A 19,156-nucleotide genomic window follows, 5' to 3' on the forward strand; every position below is an offset into this window, starting at 1 on the left:
CAGCATTTTCTACTCTGGTCTTGTTTCTTCAGCTTAACGATAAAAACAAAAATAGCTAAGAGTCAAGTACCTAAGATTTCTGGTGTCCCTCAACTCACCTGATATCTAAGACTCATATTCGTGATTCGTATTCCCCTGATGTCTTAAATACCTTCTACCTCAGTGTATATTACTCAGTGCAGAGTACTGTCGATGAGTGAAAAAAAAAAAAAAAAACTAAATGGAAAACACTTGTAATGGTCTTGCCAAACCCATTGGAGGATAAATCATATCACTGATTTGAAACAAGAGAAAAGCAAGAATACAAAGTGTGGTTTCATACATGCACAGATCTGGAAGGCTCTTTAAAATTCAGTTAGTTCAAAGGTCCTAAGGCTAAGTGAGTGGTATTCACCTCCCTCCACCAAAGTAATTTTGGAAGTGTAGAGGGTTACTTTGGTTGTCACAATGATTGCAGAGGTGCTACTGGAATTTCATGTGTGGAGAAGCCAAGGATGTTAAAAATCCCACAACATATGAGACAATTCTGTGCAATAAAGAATTGCCCCATGTCCCATGCAACTTACAGAATTATCTCCCTTAATTTATACAATGACTCTATCAGTATTCTTATTTCCATCTGACAAACTATTCTGGAGGCTAATTGTCAGGCTTATCCTTCCTAATTGCTTGAAACTCTCTATCCCTAGAATTGGTCACTCATTTTCAGTTTATCCACACAGTATTCCTCTTTGAATTCCTTTGACTTACTCACATCCACATGGGGCACGTGAAGTTCCTCTCTAGAGATCTTCACTTCAATATCAGAGATGATTCATCACCTAAGGTAGTAAGAAATCATTTTGGACACCAAAAAGCTCCTAGAAAGGCTTAAAGATTAATTACTCATACTTTTCTTTAAAAAAAAAAAGATTTTTCAAATTGAGATCTCTTTGACATATCATTTGCAAATAAAAAGAAATAGTCTTGGTAAAATCTGAGAAAGTTCCTTGAAAGTTCATATGAAGCTCACAATTGTGTTAAGGTAATTTTGAGCCATTATCCTATTGGGATACACTGAGTTTGCTTTTGTGAGGCTCCAGGAATATTCTTTCCACTTCTCACTTCTTTTTAAATCACAGAGTGAAATCTTGTGAGACACAAAAGACTCATTTATTTTCCCTCCGCCAATTTAAAACATTTCTATTTTCTTTGCCGCATGTATATGTGAACAAATATGCTATGCTTTAGTGGGCTTTGTTTTCTTTGAGAGTGGTAGGATTTAAGCATTGAATAAGCAATAGACCTGAAGGTAAATTGTTTTCATGAGAGTATGTGTATTTGGACAAATACTGAGTTGTCTTTGGTTTAATCGGGAAATAACCGTGGTCTTGAAATGGTTTACAATGGCAAAGTTTTCTCATTTCCCGGGTTTGTGGAAGTAGCACAGTGTCAAGATGTTTAATTAACCCCCACGGTCATCAAGTACAAGCGTTGTAAAATGGCATAAGCTTGAAAAAGAGAAATAAAAGTGGAATCTGCTCACCCACATACATCTTAATGACCACACATTTAATTAAACTGAACTAGGCAATTGCTATATCAGCGATTAGTAGAAGACTCCCATTGAATTGATTTGTCCTTGTCTCACCCTCTCATTAGGTGTCAGCTGGATTGGGCACCTCTGCCTTAGAGACAAACGAGCTTTCTTTTCCCTTGAATCAGCTTACTTCACTTTCCCACCTTTGAAGTCTATTCTGCTGAGACTTCTTTGTTTATTTTATGTCATCTGTTCTTCAAAGCTAAAGACAACTCTTACCTCACCAATCTGAGATAAAGTAGGACCACCCACACAACCATGTAGCACTATCTGCTCTCTTATACTTGTTAAAATTTTTTTTAAGTTTCCACAATACACAATATTGACTTATTATCCTTGAATCTAAAGGCCTACATTATAGATCATTTATGTGCTAAGTCTTTATTAGCTCACCAACAGATGTCTTAATTTTCTCTCTTTTTTAAATTATCATTTCTCTCTCTCTCTCTTTTTTTTTTTTTTTTTTTTTATTTATCTTTTGGGCGGGAGGTAGTTAGATTTACTTATTTATTTATTTTTAGAGGAGATACTGGGGGTTGAACCCAGGACCTTGTGTATGCTAAGCAAGCGCTCTACTACTTGAGCTATATCCTCCCCCCAGATGTCTTAATTTTCAAACAAATTTCCAGTCATCTAGGCAAAATCCACAGAACGCCTGAGCAGCAGAGTGGATTAGCATATTTGTAATGACTCAAAAGTAATATGCTTAGATGCTGAGGTAGCCCAGGCCCAGTGAATATGCTAAGAACAAGTACTTCCTAGAGAGCAGCAAGCTCACCTTCTTAAAGCGAATGATGTGCAAATAGTAATGATGTGTTTAAGCATCTGCCAGTGGGTGTCCCCAAGCAGTATGGATGACAAGAGACAGACTTATAAATAAACATTGCTTCTGCCAAAAACACACCCCAGCCCATAAAAGCTTCTTCCAGGCTTAAGACTGGTCAGATTTCTATCCCTAATTTTGCTGTTGTTGCCATCCTTTTTTTTTTTATTGATACTAATAAATGTCTTGATGTATCCATAGCAAGATGTGTAAGGTACGTGAGCATAACAGAAATTTTATTTTTCATTTTTCATTAATCATTAATATTATTTTTCTCGTGGTTAACCAGCAAGGGCTTTATTCCTGTTTTTGCATGCTTGCATTCGTCCCACTGTGACAATGAATAAGAAGAAATGCCAACCATAGTTGTTAAAATATAACCAGACAAATATAAAGCAAAGTCATAGACTAGTGTTTGGTGAAACATCGATGGATTTTTCTAGCCTGAAATAGAGTTGGTTTCCCAGAATCTCATGTGACAATCAAGGAAAATGTCCTTTAGAAAAATGCTATTTTTGTGAATGTAGGTAACATATGGTTGCTTTGCTCAAGCAGAAGCTGGCTGACCTGGAGAGACAGAGACTCCATTCAGGGCCACATAATTCTTCCAGACTCTGTTATCCCAGGACTCACCAACTTCTCCCCCATCTCCTCATTTCTCATTCTCCCTATGCCTTTTAGCCAAGCGAGTTCTGGATGAGTCTCAGGTTGGGATAAGCCTTGCTTCTCTAGCTCGTGGTGCTTTCTCTCTCAAATTGTTTTTCTGCATCATCAATCTTTTTTTAAATTTTTTAACATGCTAGGCTTTTGAAGCTCAAGAGAAGACTGGTTTTTCTCCATTTTCCATTGTTACATCACTTTCCTGTGACAGCAAGCACAGAAAGTTCTGTTTTAATGGGAGGGAAGTCCAAGGTTGAACAAATACAGAGAAAACAAATGAGTTAAAGCAAATTCCACTGCACATTCTTAAAATGAACCACAAATTATTCTTAAGGCAAGTTTTATGAGTAAAAGCTGACAAGTTTTAAAGAAGTTCAAAAAATCAGACTTTAGTTGAAACTTTAAACCCCAAAGAAACTCAAGGAATCAAAAAATCTGCTATATTTCCTGATTTCATATGGTTCATGAATCTTTGCATGCAGAAGATTACAAAGTTCTGCCCAGGAATCGTGTTAGCATCATAATATCTCACATTTACATAGAACTTTGCAATTGACAGGCACAAACAAAGTGTGCTTTATCCTCCCAATAGCTTTTGAGTTAGTCAAGTCACCCAACTGATGAATAACAGCACCAGGTCTTCAAAAATACTTGGTATTTCTGAAAAGTAAATATCTAAGAAGATAACCTCAGTCAAATAGAGTTTTCATCCTAACGTGGCCATTGATTCATTTGAACTTCTGACAAAACTCTTCACTATTCGTGTTTCTTTTCCCAGTCTAAAACGAGCTGTCAGGTCCCTATCTCTCCTTCCCCAGCTCTCTGTAGTTTCAGTCCCAGCCTATCCATACCTCAGAGCCTGACCCACACTGACATAGGCAGGACATAATAGTCATATCATTTCTACATCCATAGCAGCTTAGCAGAGATCTGATGCAACAGACAGGTTCTGGCACCCTTTTGACTGGTTAAGCCCCAAGATTCCCTGCCTTTTCATTTTCCCGAGTTGTTTCAGTGCGCTCTACCAGATATCCTGATCTGTACCCGGCTCCTCCTTGCCCTTGTGCCACTTCCCTGCTAAGGACGAGTTGCTGCCATGGAGACCCAGCTCACCAGTGGGGATCCAGCCTTTTGTGGACAGATCTCTAAAAATCACATTGGCCATACCTATCCCCAGGGCTTGAATGACAGTCTGGATGCCCCCTACCCTCTCTCTGCACAACTGCCATGTGACAGCCCCTTATTGACTTCCAGAATGCTCTGCACCTTTCTGACCCAAATCCCTGCAGTTAGGTCAGTTCACAAGCCCCATACACCCCAGTTCCAAATTTCACTTTTCCTTGATGACCCCAAGACATGAAACCTGGCCCAGCTTACATATTTACCTAAGTAATCATACATGATGCCAATGAAAACACAATTAAAACAAAACAAAATCAATGGCTTTTGATTGACTGACTTCCTTTGCTGCTTGCCCTCTCTCTCTCTATTCTCCTAGAAGGGGAAAATTCTGTACATCAAGAAAAACCAAACAGGACTTGTCATGTTGGGGGAGCTAACAACAACTGATTCATTGATTTATTCAACAAAACAGCATTAATAATGGCTCCTATTTACAAAACATTGTCTCTCTCTTCCAAGCATTTTACATGCATTTTAAAAAAGCTTAATCCTCACAATGACCTTCCAGTCCTCACTTTACAGAGGAAAGAAGAGACTTGAAGACAGTTAATAACATTCCTAAAGTTTTGGAGCCAATGAAATCTAGGTCTAACTGAATCCAGGGCTTTTAACTATGGCACATGTTCACTAGCTACTCGTGAGTATTATTTTACACCAGCCTATTACACATCCCTGGGGGTGGCCATACCCAGGATGTCAATGGTTCTCTGATGTGGCTTTACATCTGCAGCTCAGATCATGGTGGCACTTTCACATTTGATCCTTCATCACCACCTGCCCGACAGAAGCCTCGTCACAGGGTGGCCGGATTCTCATTCAAGGTAAAGAGAGCGGGGAGGGAAACCCAGTATTTTCTCCTGTGAGAATGACAGGGTTCAGGACATGCTACCCCAAAATATGCCATCTTAATATAGTGAATATTTCAAGGAATTCAAGAAAATGCATGTGCAGGAAAGACTTTCTTCCCTTCTCCTGAAGCAGGTCATCATGTAAACAGAGGAAAGGAGCATTTCTGTGTTTGAAGACAAGGGATTCAGAGGAGTCTGAGCAGCAGCAGGGCTTCCTGAGTTTCCCCTAGTATATGACGCTTAGCTTACCTTCGTCCCACCGTATTTCCTATGGCTTTCCATTCTTCACCAAATCTAGCATAAGAACACTCAAATTTAACTGCTTCGTCAGGTTTTTATTTCCTTATGAAGGTCTCTGTGTCACATACAATTTAAATAAGTATGTATGCTTTTCTCTTGTTGCACCTGCCTGAAAGATATATGCTGTCTTTTGTTGCAGGTGTCCCAGTCAAGAGTTTAGAAGGGGGGAGAAAAAAGATATTTTTCCTCCCCTACAAGCACTCTAAGGCCAGTTGCATTCCAAGCCAAGATTACCTCAATCCTCTCCAATTCTTTCAATCAACTATCCATTTAGTGTAACTATTAATAATCTCTAACACTGAATATTGTAGTGAAAAATAAGAGAGCAAAACTAAAAAGGAAAAACATTCTTTTTAGTAGCTGGTACAATGATTTTTTTTCTATGAGGAAGTCTGGCTTTGTTGGAAATGATTGACAAACTTTAGACTGGAAGTGGAACCCCGGGGAACTTAAAAGGAAGAGGGACAACAACACTGTAAAATAAAAGAGTGAGAAATTGGAAGTTCCTGGGAGAAAATACTGGTACAGGAAAGAAGCTGGGTACCGTGTGGAGGAAAATTCTTATCCCCTGGGATGGTACAGCTGAGGCAAAACTTTGGAAAACAGAAATCTCTTGAATATGGGATAGTCAGTCTTGCCTTCAATGCTCTATGAAATATTTAGAAAGCATTCTGAATTAATAAGTATTAATGCTTTTATTGAAGTGTGTTATTCTGAGGAGCTAAGTTCTATGTCTGGATCAGAACATGTCAAGAATAGACCCCATATGGACACAGGAGTCAGAGGTCATAGGACAGCTGAGATCTAGGTCACAGTGAGAACTGAGACTACCTGTAGCCACATTGGCTAACTAGCAGAACTGAGATCTGAGATAACCTGGGTCAAGGTGACTTAACTATATATTTCCAGAAACTCTTTCCCCTGAAAAATAAGACTATAAGCCAGTAAATAACTCTACCATTTGCTTCAGGAAATTGTTGAAAATCAATTTATCTAAAAAATAGTTTGTTTAATTGGACAACCTCCTTTTCAGGACAATATGTTGCTCACTTGAATAAACAGATTATCAAATAACTGCTTACATATCAAGATTTCCTTGAAGAACTTTACCTCACTATTTCCACTAGACCAAAGCTATTTAATAATGTCTAACACTGAATATTCCTGAGTTTCATCTCCTTTTATTGAAAGACTCTCCTCAGACCACTTGGACCCATACATCTGATTAATATCCACTATTGACCTCCCCCTTTTTGAGACACTATTAAAACTTTGTCAAGTTTTCTCTCCCATCCTGTGGTACTTTTAATAACCTTAGCTTTGGTTAATCACCAGCAGCTTTTTTTAGGGAAGTCAAGCATTGATAGTAATAATATAAGGTATAGTATAGATTCTGACCTATACCAAGTACTTGATAGATGAGGCAGCATTAAGTCTACTTGCTTAGCTGTTGGAAGAATGATGGTGATAGCAGCAAAATATTAGGCAACAAATAACAGGCTACAAAATATCCTGAGCTCAACTTGAATTTTTCCAACCCAAATCTGGTATCAATGGCACTTCAAGGAGCCCTTGATTTTTTTTAGTGAAGAAGACCAAAATCTAGATACCAGAGGTGCATTATGAATGTTTTACATAAACACTTAAGATAAAACAGAGTGACCTTAGAGAAGTGACTCTTGTACTGAGAGCAGAAAAAGTACTTAACTTTTTTGTTCAAGTCATGATTCCAAGTTATTTTCAACTTAGCTGTTTATTTCCCCTTTTTCATAAACAAGAGTTTATAATCTATTTTATCTTTTCACTAGTTTTGATATGGTACCATATTGCATATTGTCATTTCAAGCAAGAAGGAAAATTACAGTATCATCACCCCAGAATTGTTTGCCACATTAGCATTGTTCTAAATGATTCATCTGATCAGCATCAGTCAAATACCAATCTCCTTCCAAAGGAACACCAGAGAATGCACAAGTATAAGTCTAGTGTCCAAGAAATTTATTTTGTATCATTAATAGATAACAACAATGTAAGGTATAGAAAAATAACCAGTCTTTGATATTGGACATAAATTTCCTATACTTTTTATTTTTATGGGTATCAATGCTATGATTTTTGTCTAGGATAATTTTTTTTGTATATGGACAACCAATTCTTTTGTCACTGTTGAAAAGTGTATCTTTCCCAATGGAACTGCCTTTACTCCTTTGTCAAAGATCAATTGACTACGTTTGTGTGGGTCTATTTCTGGGTTGTCTGTTTTGTTGCACTGATCTATGTGTCTATGCTTTTACCAATACCATGCTGTACTGATCAGCGTTATAGTACTTTTTAAAATCAGATATCATGAGTCCTCCAAGTTTGTTCTTCTTCTTCAATCTTATGTTAGCTGGTCTATGTCTTTTCCCTTTCCATATAAACTTGAGAATTATTTTGTTGATACCTACAATATACTTGCTGGGATTTTGACTCGGATTGTGTTGAATCTACAGATCAAGTTAGGAAGAATTGATGTCTTAATAATATGGAGTCTTCCAATCCATGAACTTGAAGCGTCTCTCCATTTATTTAGAACTCCTTTGATATTTTTCACCACAGTTTGTAGTTTTCCTCATAGAGGTCAAGTATACAGTTTGTTATATTTACACTTATTTCATTGTTTGAGTGCTATTTTAAGTGGTACTTTTTAACTTCAAATTTGAATTTTTTATTGTGTATAGAAATGTAATTGACTTTGCATATTAACCTTGAATTCTGCAACCTCATTAGTTCCAAGAGTTTTTTGTCAGTTCCCTAGGGTAGACAATCATGACACCTGTGGTTTCATTTCTTCCTTTCCAACATATATACCTTTTGTTTTCTTCCGTGCATTTGTTAGATTAAGTGGAAAATAAGAATTAAGGCTGTGAATAGAACTCAGGTTGGTAATTAGCTGACCTTGAGATAATACTGCTTTTGAAGATGAAGAAAAGGGGCCATGAGCCAAGGAATGCAGGCAGCCTCTAGAAAGTTAAAGGAAATAGTCTTCCCTAGAGCCTCCAGAACAAATACAGCCCTGCCAACACCTTGATTTTAGCCTACTGAGACTGATTTTGAGCTTTTGGCCTCCAGAACTGTAAAAATAATAAATTTGTATTGTTTTAACACAGTAGGTTTTTGATAATTTGTTATAGCAACAACAAGAAAATAATACACATGGTTTCTGACAAGAAATTTGTTGTAATTCTTATCTTTGTTCTTTCTTAGATAAAGTAGTTTCTTCCTTCACGTCTTTCAAGATTCTTCTCTGTTTTTCTGCAGTCTGAATATGATATTCTTAGGTATAGTTTTATGAAAATCTGTTCTCGTGGTGTTCTTAAAGATCTGTAGTTTTGTTAGAACTTTTGAAATTGTCCCCCAGTTCTTGGATGTTCCATTCTGGGGTTGCTTTTTTTTTTCCCCCACTTTTTGTCTTCTTGCACTTTAGGAAGTTTCTGTTTACTCTTCTCCAAGCTCCCTGATTCCTTCCTTGGCTGTGTCCAGTCTATTAATTAGCTCATCAAAGGCATTCTTCATTTTAGTTCTGTGGGTTTTTCTTTCTTTCTTTCTTTCTTTTTCATTTATAGCATTTCCTTTTGATTCTTTCTTAGAATTTCCACCTTTCTGCTGACATTGCCCATCTGCTACTGCATGTTGTCTACTTTTTCCACTAGAACCCTTAACATTTTAATTGTAGTTCTTTTAAATTTCTTGCCTGATGATTCTAACCTCTGTTATATCTGAATATGATGCTTGCTTTGTCTCTTCACTCTCTTCTTTCTTGCTTCTTGATGTGCCAGAAGCATCAAATTCCTCAGACATCCTTGCTTTCGTCTCCTGTCTTTATTTGTTTAGCTAGTTAGTTTGTGTGTGGCGGGGGGGGGGGGGGGGACGACAGAGGTAATTAGGTTTATTTATTTATTTTTAGAGGAGGTAGTGGGGACTGAACCTAGGACCTCATGAATGCTAAACATGCACTCTACCACTTGAGCTATACCCTCCCTGCTCCTGTCTATATTTTTGTGTTTACCTAAGTACTACTCCTCAGAGTGAGTCTGTGCCATGCAGCTGTTTCAGCCGTAATCCATCATTACTACACTGGAGCCCTAGTAGTATGCAGCAAGTTCTCAGGAATGGAAGAGTGTTTTATAATCTTCCCATTACATCTCACTGTTTTTGTGGGTTTGTGTTTCAGGACTATTATCTTTACAACTGTTTCTTCTTATATAGCTTTAGGTGAGAAAAGAAGACCAGAGGGCGCTGGAGTTGGCAAAGTATCCTCATGACTCTCTTACAAGATTCTGGGAGAGTCTTTCCCATCTGGAGAGAAGGCTGTTGTTTCTAAAGATAGTTCACAAAGTTTACTCTTCCCCTCCCCCTGCCATAGCCGCAGGAAAATCTTTCTCAGATCTTTACCAGCTTGAATCTGGGAGGGTTCCTGTAAGTAAATCCCACAAAAGTGTGGGGAAGCCCTAACCCTTCAGCTCTCAGTAGTTTCTCACTCTCATTCCAGTCTACCCTCAGCCTCCAGCAATTCATCAAAATGACTATTTAAGTGTTCTTACAGCTTAATGGTTCCCGTGGATACTGCTCCCTATAAGCAGATTTTGTCTGTGACTCTCTAGATTTGCCCATTCCTCAAGACTTAGTGGTGGCAATTTGTCCTGCAACTTCAGTTCTCTTCTGAGACTGAGAAAAGTTATCAATTTTTTAAACCTTATTGCTTTGGAAGCCTCAGACACCTAACCGTCTCTGTCCTTGACACTCAATCTTGCCCCCACTGTGCACCCCAAAGCCAGTAGAATTAATCTCATATCCATTATCCTAGTTTATGTCAGTGATCATCGAGAAGTCCCAGACTCACAACACATCCATTTGTACATTCCCTTTTATGATCTCCCCGACTGCCCCTACTCACTGAATCTGGAATCTACAGTCCTGTACTAACCAAATTCATCCTATTCTCGACTTGCTCATACTCCGAAGATAAGCTGATTTTCCCCTAAAAATCTGCTTCCCTTACAGCCCTCTCAGGTGGTGGCTGTTACCTCTCTCATCTTCTGGGCCCAGAGGCAGGGCAGATATCCTTTCATGTAAACACTTCTTTGCCCTCCATCAGCAAACTTGATATACTCTTCCTCTTCTTAACCAGCTTAGAATTCATTACCGATTCCCTAACCCTTATGAGCACATCCTTGTACAGCCCCAAGACTTCCTTGTCCTCACTCTCCCTATCCTACTCGCTTGGCCAAATCAAAGTCTGCTAAATGTAACTGTCTGCCTACTCCGTATCTTTACCTACAGCTCGATATGGATGGAGACAAACACTCAACTATATCAACTGGTGCCCCATAACTTCATGACGTTGGGCCTCAAGTGGGCCCTTCAAGCTGCTTGCAACCTACATTGCACTGTCCTGATCTATCCACTCTTCTGCCTCCAACTCCTCTTCCCTGAACCTCACTCTCATCTTTCCATTTCAATGAGAAAACTAAACAACCAATTTAAATTTCCAAATGCTCTCACCACCACGTTTACTCAACTACCAACATCAGAACACACATAATCTACTTTTCTATCTGTAACAAAGGTAAACTTTCTGTGCACCTGCTTAAAGTCAATTCCTCCTGCGTCCTCCGTTCACCTCTCTTTCTTACTCATGAAAGTACTCTGTGGTTCTTCCCTCTCTCTATATCATCTATTATTTTTCTCTTGGATCACTTACATCAATATATAAGCATACTATTTCCTCTCCCATCTTAAAAGCAACAACTAAAAAATTTTAAAATTTCTTTTGGTCTCTTATCCTGACAGCTACCCCTTTATCTGTACTCCTTTGCAAAAACAAACAAAAACTTCTAAAAAGAGTTATCCATGTTTATTGTCTCAAATGTCTCTCTTAATCCCATTCTAATCAGGGTTTCATCCTCATCCTACATCAGAACTGCTCTTGTCCAAGTTCATCAATGGTCTCCATGTTGTTAAATTCAGTGTTGAGTTCTCAGTCCTCATCTGACTAGATTTAACTACATTTAACACAGTTTGTTCCTAAAACGCTTTCTTTACTTGGCTTTCAGAACATCCCATGTTTTAGGTTGTCCTCTTATTTCACTGGCCATTTCTTTTCAGCCTTTTTCGTTGGTCTTGCCCTAACCTCTTAATGATAACATGCCTTAAGACTGAATCTTTTGCTTTTCTTCTCTTCTCTGTGTAAACTCATGACCTTCTTGAGTTCAACTGGTATTAGGTCTTTAAATACCTGCTATACCCTCAGCTCCTAAATTTATGTCAACTGTCCTGAGTTCTCTCTCAAATCCAGACCTAATCTACCTAATTGCCTACTCATCATCTCCACTCTGAAATCTGATGTGCTCCATCAACTTAGTGTTCAAAATTGAATTTCTGATTTTCCACCCAAAACCTGCTCACTCCAGTTTTCCCCATCTCATCTGATGACAACTTCATCTTTTTAGCTGCTCAGCTAAGAAGTTAGTTATTCTTGACTCATTTTGCTCCAACCACACTGGTCTGCTGGTCTCTTCTTCTATCATTCATGGCAAGTTTCCACTTTAGAGCCTTTGCAAAAATGTTCCTTTTGCCTAGAATCCTCCCTTACCTCTTACAAGTACTTCCTCAAATGTTATCTCTTCAATGTAGCCAACTATAATAATCACTCCATTTAAACCTCTGGCCCATTTGCTCTAGCCTACTTGTAGTTTTCTCAGTTCTCCCATTCTACTTTATTTTTATCCCATAGCATCTATCACCATCTAACATACCATGTGGTTTACTAACATATTTTGTATTTTGTTTATTATCTGTCTCCCCCTTACTAAATTCTAAATTCCCCAAGGGCAGGGATTCTTGTTGGTTTTGTTCACAAATATATCTCAAGTGCCTAGAATAGCCCCAAGCACATAGTATGTGCCCTAGTAAATATTTAAGTGAAAGAATAAATTCTCATCACAGTATTATGAGGACAGTATAATTATTCTTCTTTATCAGATGAGGAAACTAAAGCTTAGAGAATATAAAGGTCACACAACTTGGCAGGACCAAGATTCAGTCCAGGTCTCTCTCCCTAGGGCTCACACTCATTATTCCATACCCAGTGGTGTTTGCCCAAAGTGGACAGAAAAGATGGGGGAATACCAAGATGAAAGATGCAATAGGGAGTTGAGGGAGGAAATAGAAATAAATCTTTGCGTGCCAAACTAAACAATTTGGACTACTTTCCACAGCAGAAGCTGTGAAGTAAACGGTGACATAATTAAATCTATATTTTGGAAGGAAACTCAAACAGCTACCAAATGGAGCAGTGGAAGCCAACAAATTGCCTGGGGAGAGAAACGCCACTTTTATTGAGCTTAATCCAATTCTACTATTTCCTCAGCTAAAAATGACTCTCCTCCTACTAATTCATTAGTCATTTAACCCCGTCCTCACTTAGAAAAAGTCTGACACAGCATTAATTATAAAATGATACTTTATTCATATATATTGCATATTGATAAACTCAACAAATGTATTACTTTCCATTTGGGTGCAATCACAGTTAAGTTATCAGCAATATTCTGAAGTACTAGGCATGAGATGAGGTGAGATGCTGTTTTTATCAGGGGGACAAGTCATATCATCTGACACATTCAAGTCTGTTTGACATTCCATCAAAGCAGTGGCTCAGAATGCAGACATACTCTCAAACAGGCAGTAACTGTATGGCATCATTTCATTTATAAGCATTCATTATATCACCAAGTAAAATAAACACACAACCCACAGGGTCTTGCTTAGGTTGGCTGGCTGCCTAGTTGGCCCCTGAGATAAAACCTTATAATCACATAGACTTGCCTAGTTAGTCAGGAAAAAAAGGGTCAAATGAAATTGTCACAGGATACAGGAATTATAAATAACACATATATTAATAGATACTCATTTTCATTACATAAAAGTTGCTATTATAAATACTTTGATGAGTCTAAATATATATACCCCATATAAATAATGTAAAATATTAAATATTAATAAATAGATTTAGATTTAAAAATTCAAATATTGCCAGCAGGATGACCATTACTTCGACGCTCTTCGGCCTCGAAACAGATTCTGACTTCTCTTCCGCTTTCTTAGGTTAGATTTTGGTGACAGATCATTCATCACTTTGATGAGTTCACTTATGGCTTTGCGCTGGACCTTCAGGTTATCAACCTGTTGGGAAAGAAAACAGCAAAGTTAATTTCAGCCGTACAAGCCATCAGGATATTCTGCTGTCATTGCCCAAGAAAGTGGAAGTATTCCTTTAAAATAAATTATTTTCACTAGCAATATATTACCTTAATATGGAATGTTGGTTTCTTCAGTATTTAAGACTAATCTTATAATTAAATTTCTAGTTGTGCTGTAACATGGTGGGGCACATCACATATCCTTAAATTTACTGCTACAGAATTCTGAAAATTATATAGTGAAAAGACCCCTGAAGTGGAGCTACAAAAATGTGTGTTTGAATCCTGTGTGCAATAAATCTGACTTTAAACCAGTCACTTAACCTCTTCAAATCTCTTTCTTTTCTAAATGATCTCTAGGTTCCCTACCACTTCTGGCACTTTGTACTTCATTTTTGCTGTATCAAAGGAGTTACTATAGATCAATGGCTCTCACCTTTGGTGTGTAGCAGAATAACCTGGAGACCTAATGAAGAACTCAGAGACCCAGGTGCATGGAGTCGGAGTAGGCCTGGGCCATGATGTAGTTACTAACATCACCAGGTAATTCAGACACCACCAAAGTTTGAGAACCGCTGATACAGGTTCAGTACTTTGTAAACACCAAGTCCACAATGGATGAAACCCACAGAATTTTAAATTTCCCTCTAGTTAGGTCAGTCTCATCCTTTCCATAATGAGATGAAAAATAAACTGATCGTATTTATTGGCAATAATCAATTACTGGTATATAACATTTAAAACTAGGAATTAAAGACAAATTTCCCTATACCCTGCCTTCCATTCCAGCAAATTGACCTATTTTCTCATTCTAATCTAGATGAATTCACGCTTCATAAAATGCCACTATATTTCTTTATAAAGCTGGAAACACTCCTCCTTGCCACATTTCTGAGAATGAGTAGGAGATTCTAGACTATAGGACTAAAAGGCATAACATGCCTTAAATATGTTAGCAATTGAGCAAAAAGTGGTTGAGAGCTCACTCAAGATTGCCCATTGTGAAGCAGGAGGCTTGGAGCTTCCAGAAAGATGGGACCAACAGATTATTTTTTAAGGCCCAGTCACAGCAGAGTAGAAAAGTTTCTACCAGCTGAGTGTTCGCAAATTATAAATTTCACTTTCCAAAGTTCAAAGCATCATCAAGAAACTAAGAGACTTATCCAAGACTGAACAGCTGGCCAGGGGCAGCACTGGGTTAGGAACAAGTGCTTTTTCATTCTCTAGCCTGCAGCCAATAGAGCTCTGCTTTGGAAAACATTACCAGTGGAAGTAGTAATGGTCTTATAATTTCTCTAAGCCACTTTCATACCATCTAATGTACTGGAGACTAGAGAAATTTTTGAAGAGCAAGCACTTATTTCAGTTCCTGGGAGCTGATAGGAGATTGGTGAGAGGCAGACCCAGTTAGAGTGAGAGCCAGGCACAGAGCTTGAGAGCACGTCATGATGGGACCTCTCCTCTTCTCATCCAAGCCTGTTTATACCAAAGCCAACCCCAAAGGAATCTGAAGATTTTTATCTCTTAGATAAAATTGTGGAAAATGGGATTTGTCTTTATGCTTCAAAGTGATCTTTCAGCTTCTAGAAACCAAAACTTTAAAGACTCAAGACAATCTAACAACACAAATCTTGGGAGCCCAAGGATTTCTCCAGCTGAGATGTTCTAGTATCCAAAAGTTGATAGGACAATTCTTTCCTAAGATATAAAATCTACCTATTTTCTTTTCTAAAAAACAACACTCTCACCTCTACTTGGGCTACACAATGTAAGAGGTTGACCAGAGCCTGGCAGTAGGAGGCCCTTTGCCTCCTCAAAGGCCATACCTTCCTCCTAGCTCATTCTCACGGCATCAGAGAATTTTAGAGCAAAGGAGACCATACAAATTACAGTGAACCCAACAGTCTCCTTTTAAGATGAGGAAACTGAGCCCCAGCCAGGCGTGTGATTCATCTGAGGTCACACCTTTCTTTAGTGGCTGAGCTGGGAGGAGCATTGGTCTTTTCCCCCCTCCCACTGCTCTTTCCATTAAGACACTTGCCTCCTATTCGAAGCAAGAGAATTTCCAACATACAAACAAGGGGCAATGGGAAAACTGCTTGTCAATACTTCCCTCAACTTTTTCACTACTTCTTTCTCACTGATTTGTTCATTCACTTATATTTGTGCAGTAGGCATCATGCCAGTATTTTACCAAATCACAAGTTTAAGTGACTCCTGTAACTGACTTTGCAAAATTAGAACAGAACAGAATTGGCTGAGTTTTGGCCACAGGATCATTTCATAGCTTTAACAATTGTACCAGTAGCTAATTCCTACTTTCAGGGAATTAAGTGATTTGCAAGAGCCTCTGCAATGAAACCAAAGAAAGAATCAAGATCATCTCACCGGAATTTGAATCAGCTTTTTGAAGTCCTCTAGTTTCTCGGAGCTGCCATTTAAGAACTTCTGAAACATGTCTTGCTTGATGATATCCATGCTCCTTTGAATGATCTGGTTATCTTTTAAGTTTTCAAAGAGTTTGAAGTAGAAGGAGACAATCTGACTCTGAATTATTTTTTTGTCACTCTCCTTGGGAGAAAAGAGTACAAAGAAATGTTAATGGAATTTATCCATCAGAAAATAAACAACAGGAAAATCAGCTAAAAGGAAATATTCATCTTACCTCTTTCCAATTCTTCAAAATTTCTAAGAAAAGAGGCCCACCATCTGCTACATCTGGATTACTTGCATTCTGGGGGGGAAAAAAAGAACAGGAAAAATTGGTTTACAGTTAGTCCATAAATTGCCATAAAAATTACAAGTTGTATTGAACTCAGATACTGACAATTTTCACAGATATTCTTTCCAACCCTCTGTTCGGGTCTAACAATAAGTATTCTCAAAAGCTATTATGTTGGATATAGCCAAATACTATCATGCTATTTTAGCTTTCATATTTTCTAATATAACTCTTAAATTGCAACATCACAAATTAACTCAACAAGACTGAGGATACTTCAATTGTCCAAAATAACTATAATAAGGAAAAGAAAATATTTTTAAACCTAGTAAGAAAAAAAAAATCAACAAAGCCATCTCACTATAAAGTACTGCCCCCCTATGGTACAGGTTTCTATAACCTCTACCTGTGCCTTCCTATAAGGTATTATGCCTGCTTTAAAAGATCGCTCCAGTTATAATTATAATAGCTAAATTTTGGACATTTAATATAATATTTTAAATGCAAAAATTATTTTAATTAACCATAAATAAAAATTTTAAAGAAACTCTTAAAACAAAACAGAATTTTTAAACTATAAGCCAGATTATAACTCCTACAAAAAAAAAAATCTCAGCAAATGACTGAGTCCAAGAGTAACTCAGATATAATATGGATGGGGCAGTAGAATTTTTAAACCACTTTTTTGGAGAAAAACACTGTAAGTGTTTCTTTTTTTTTTTTAAGTCAAAGCTTTAAGGACCTCACCTTGTTTAATTGATCAATTATTTCAGATTACCATTTTTAATGCTAATCTTGACCTTTTAATGATGTCACCATTGTAGTAGCCTGAGAAATCAGAAACTAATATCCAGTCATTTTTTTCAGTATGCTTACTACTTGACATCGTAACTGACTAGATTCTCAAAATTATCAATTCTATCACCTATACTCATATTATGCCCATCTTTTGGAGGATTCGTAAATCCCCCCTAAGTCTCTATAGCAAATTGAGCAGAGAGTTAAAGCAATACCTAGATTGTTTTCAAACAAAACAGAACAAAACAAAACCCATCCAGCCAACATTCACGAGAACACCAAGTCTTCTCAAAATGACTGTGGACTAGAGATAACAGCCCATCATAGTTACAATTTCAAGGCAACATTCAGTCACTTCAACCACAAGCAAGTATTGTTAAAAGGTCATACTTACAAAATATTTCTTTAGGTTTTCTATTTCATCAAAAAATGGGGCCTGGCAGTAACAACCAGAAGAACCCAAGATCACGCAAAGCTGAAAAGCCAAAATATAACTTGTGTAATTCATCGTTTCAGGGAAGAGTTAGGCCAAAGTAGTTGAAATCTGTAGCTCCTGTATTAAGTCGATCAGGTCCACAGGACTTAGCTGCTCTTCTTTTCTATTAGCTGATCTTCAGATGATCAGAAGAATGTACTGTGTCTCCTTCTGCTGCTGGTATTTATACCTCATTGAAGTCTCATCAAGATTACGTATTTTCACAAGTTTTTTAAGATGAGATGGTGGCAGATAGACAGAGATGCTAGTTAGTTGGTATTAATAACTATGGTTTTGTGGCATTTGGGTGTTGTAGTTAGAATTTCCTTTCAACTCCTTGGGTCTTTTGACGAAGGGACAGACCAATTATGCCCACCTGTGCCATTCTTGTGGGATCCTTTGAAAGCACTTTCACTTCACACCATCCAGGGATTGGAAATTTTTGTCACCTCCTCCCTCTACCTTTGTAAAATGTTGACTCCTCATCCAGAGATTGCATTGATCATTTGTTTGCGGTCGGAAGCAAGTAAAAAAGGAAATTCTAGGGGCTCTCAAACCTTTACAGAGGGGGTGCCTCTTAAAATTTTTCTTGCAAATGACCAGAAAGCAAGGAAAGAATGTGGTTAAAAGACTGATGTGGTAGGAAGCCCTTCATCAAAGATGGTTAGTATAACGACCACAACTTTACATTGCTCTGACCAACACCCTCCCAATAGAAATATAATGCAAGCCAATTTTCTAATAGCCCCATTACTAAAAGTAAAAAGAAACAGGTACAAACAATTTTAAAATATGTTGTACTTAAACCAGTATACCCAAAATATCATTTCAATATGGATCAATACACAAAATTATTAATAAAATATTGTACATGCTTTGTGTCATACTAAATCCTAGAAATCTGGTGTGCATTTTATACCTACAGCCCATCTCAATTTGGACTAGTCACATTTCAGATGCTCGAGAGCCACAGGTGGCTGGAGGCTACCATACTGAACAGCATAGCTCTAGACGATCAATTGTTCCAAATAATCACTAATAATAAAGATTCTTTTTAAACTTTTATTTCTTTTCCTTTTAATACAAAAAATAGGATTATTTTCCCTCCTCCTTCAGTAATTTATTTATGAAATACAACATTGAAGGATGGCACAGAAGACCCTCCACTATTTGGTTCCAGCTCCCCTTGCATTTCAAACTATAATGCATGCACCGGAGGACTGCAGTTATGAATGCAGACTGGAATCCCAGCTCCACTACTATCTAGCTCTGTGATTTCGAGTAAGCTTCTTAACTCTTTCCTCATATTTAGAATGAGCCTAATATTAGTATCTCCTTCAGGGCTTCAGTTGAAAATTCAGTCAGATATATATATATATATATATATAAGAATTTTGCCTGTCATGTAGTAAGCACTCAATAAAACTGATCTATTGCAATCCAGGCATGTTGGACGACTAGTCATTCCTAAAAAATACACCCTGAACCTTTGCTCATGCCGTTCCTTTCTTTCTTGATTTCCTGCA

The 19,156-nt window shown here is 37.7% G+C and overlaps 1 protein-coding gene across 1 annotated transcript; it reads right to left on the reverse strand.

The window, feature by feature from the left end:
- Positions 1 to 12,882: 12,882 nt before the first annotated feature.
- Positions 12,883 to 18,334, reverse strand: IFNG (interferon gamma). Its single transcript, XM_006189690.2, has 4 exons — positions 17,550 to 18,334; positions 16,301 to 16,369; positions 16,024 to 16,206; positions 12,883 to 13,618 (listed from the first exon to the last, which is right to left on the reverse strand). Exons 1-4 carry the CDS (start codon positions 17,661 to 17,663, stop codon positions 13,484 to 13,486), a joined length of 501 nt encoding a protein of 166 aa, XP_006189752.1. The 5' UTR covers positions 17,664 to 18,334; the 3' UTR covers positions 12,883 to 13,483.
- Between the last annotated feature and the right edge of the window lie 822 nt (positions 18,335 to 19,156).

This window comes from Camelus ferus, chromosome 12, assembly GCF_009834535.1.
Source record: "Camelus ferus isolate YT-003-E chromosome 12, BCGSAC_Cfer_1.0, whole genome shotgun sequence".
NCBI lineage: Eukaryota > Metazoa > Chordata > Mammalia > Artiodactyla > Camelidae > Camelus > Camelus ferus.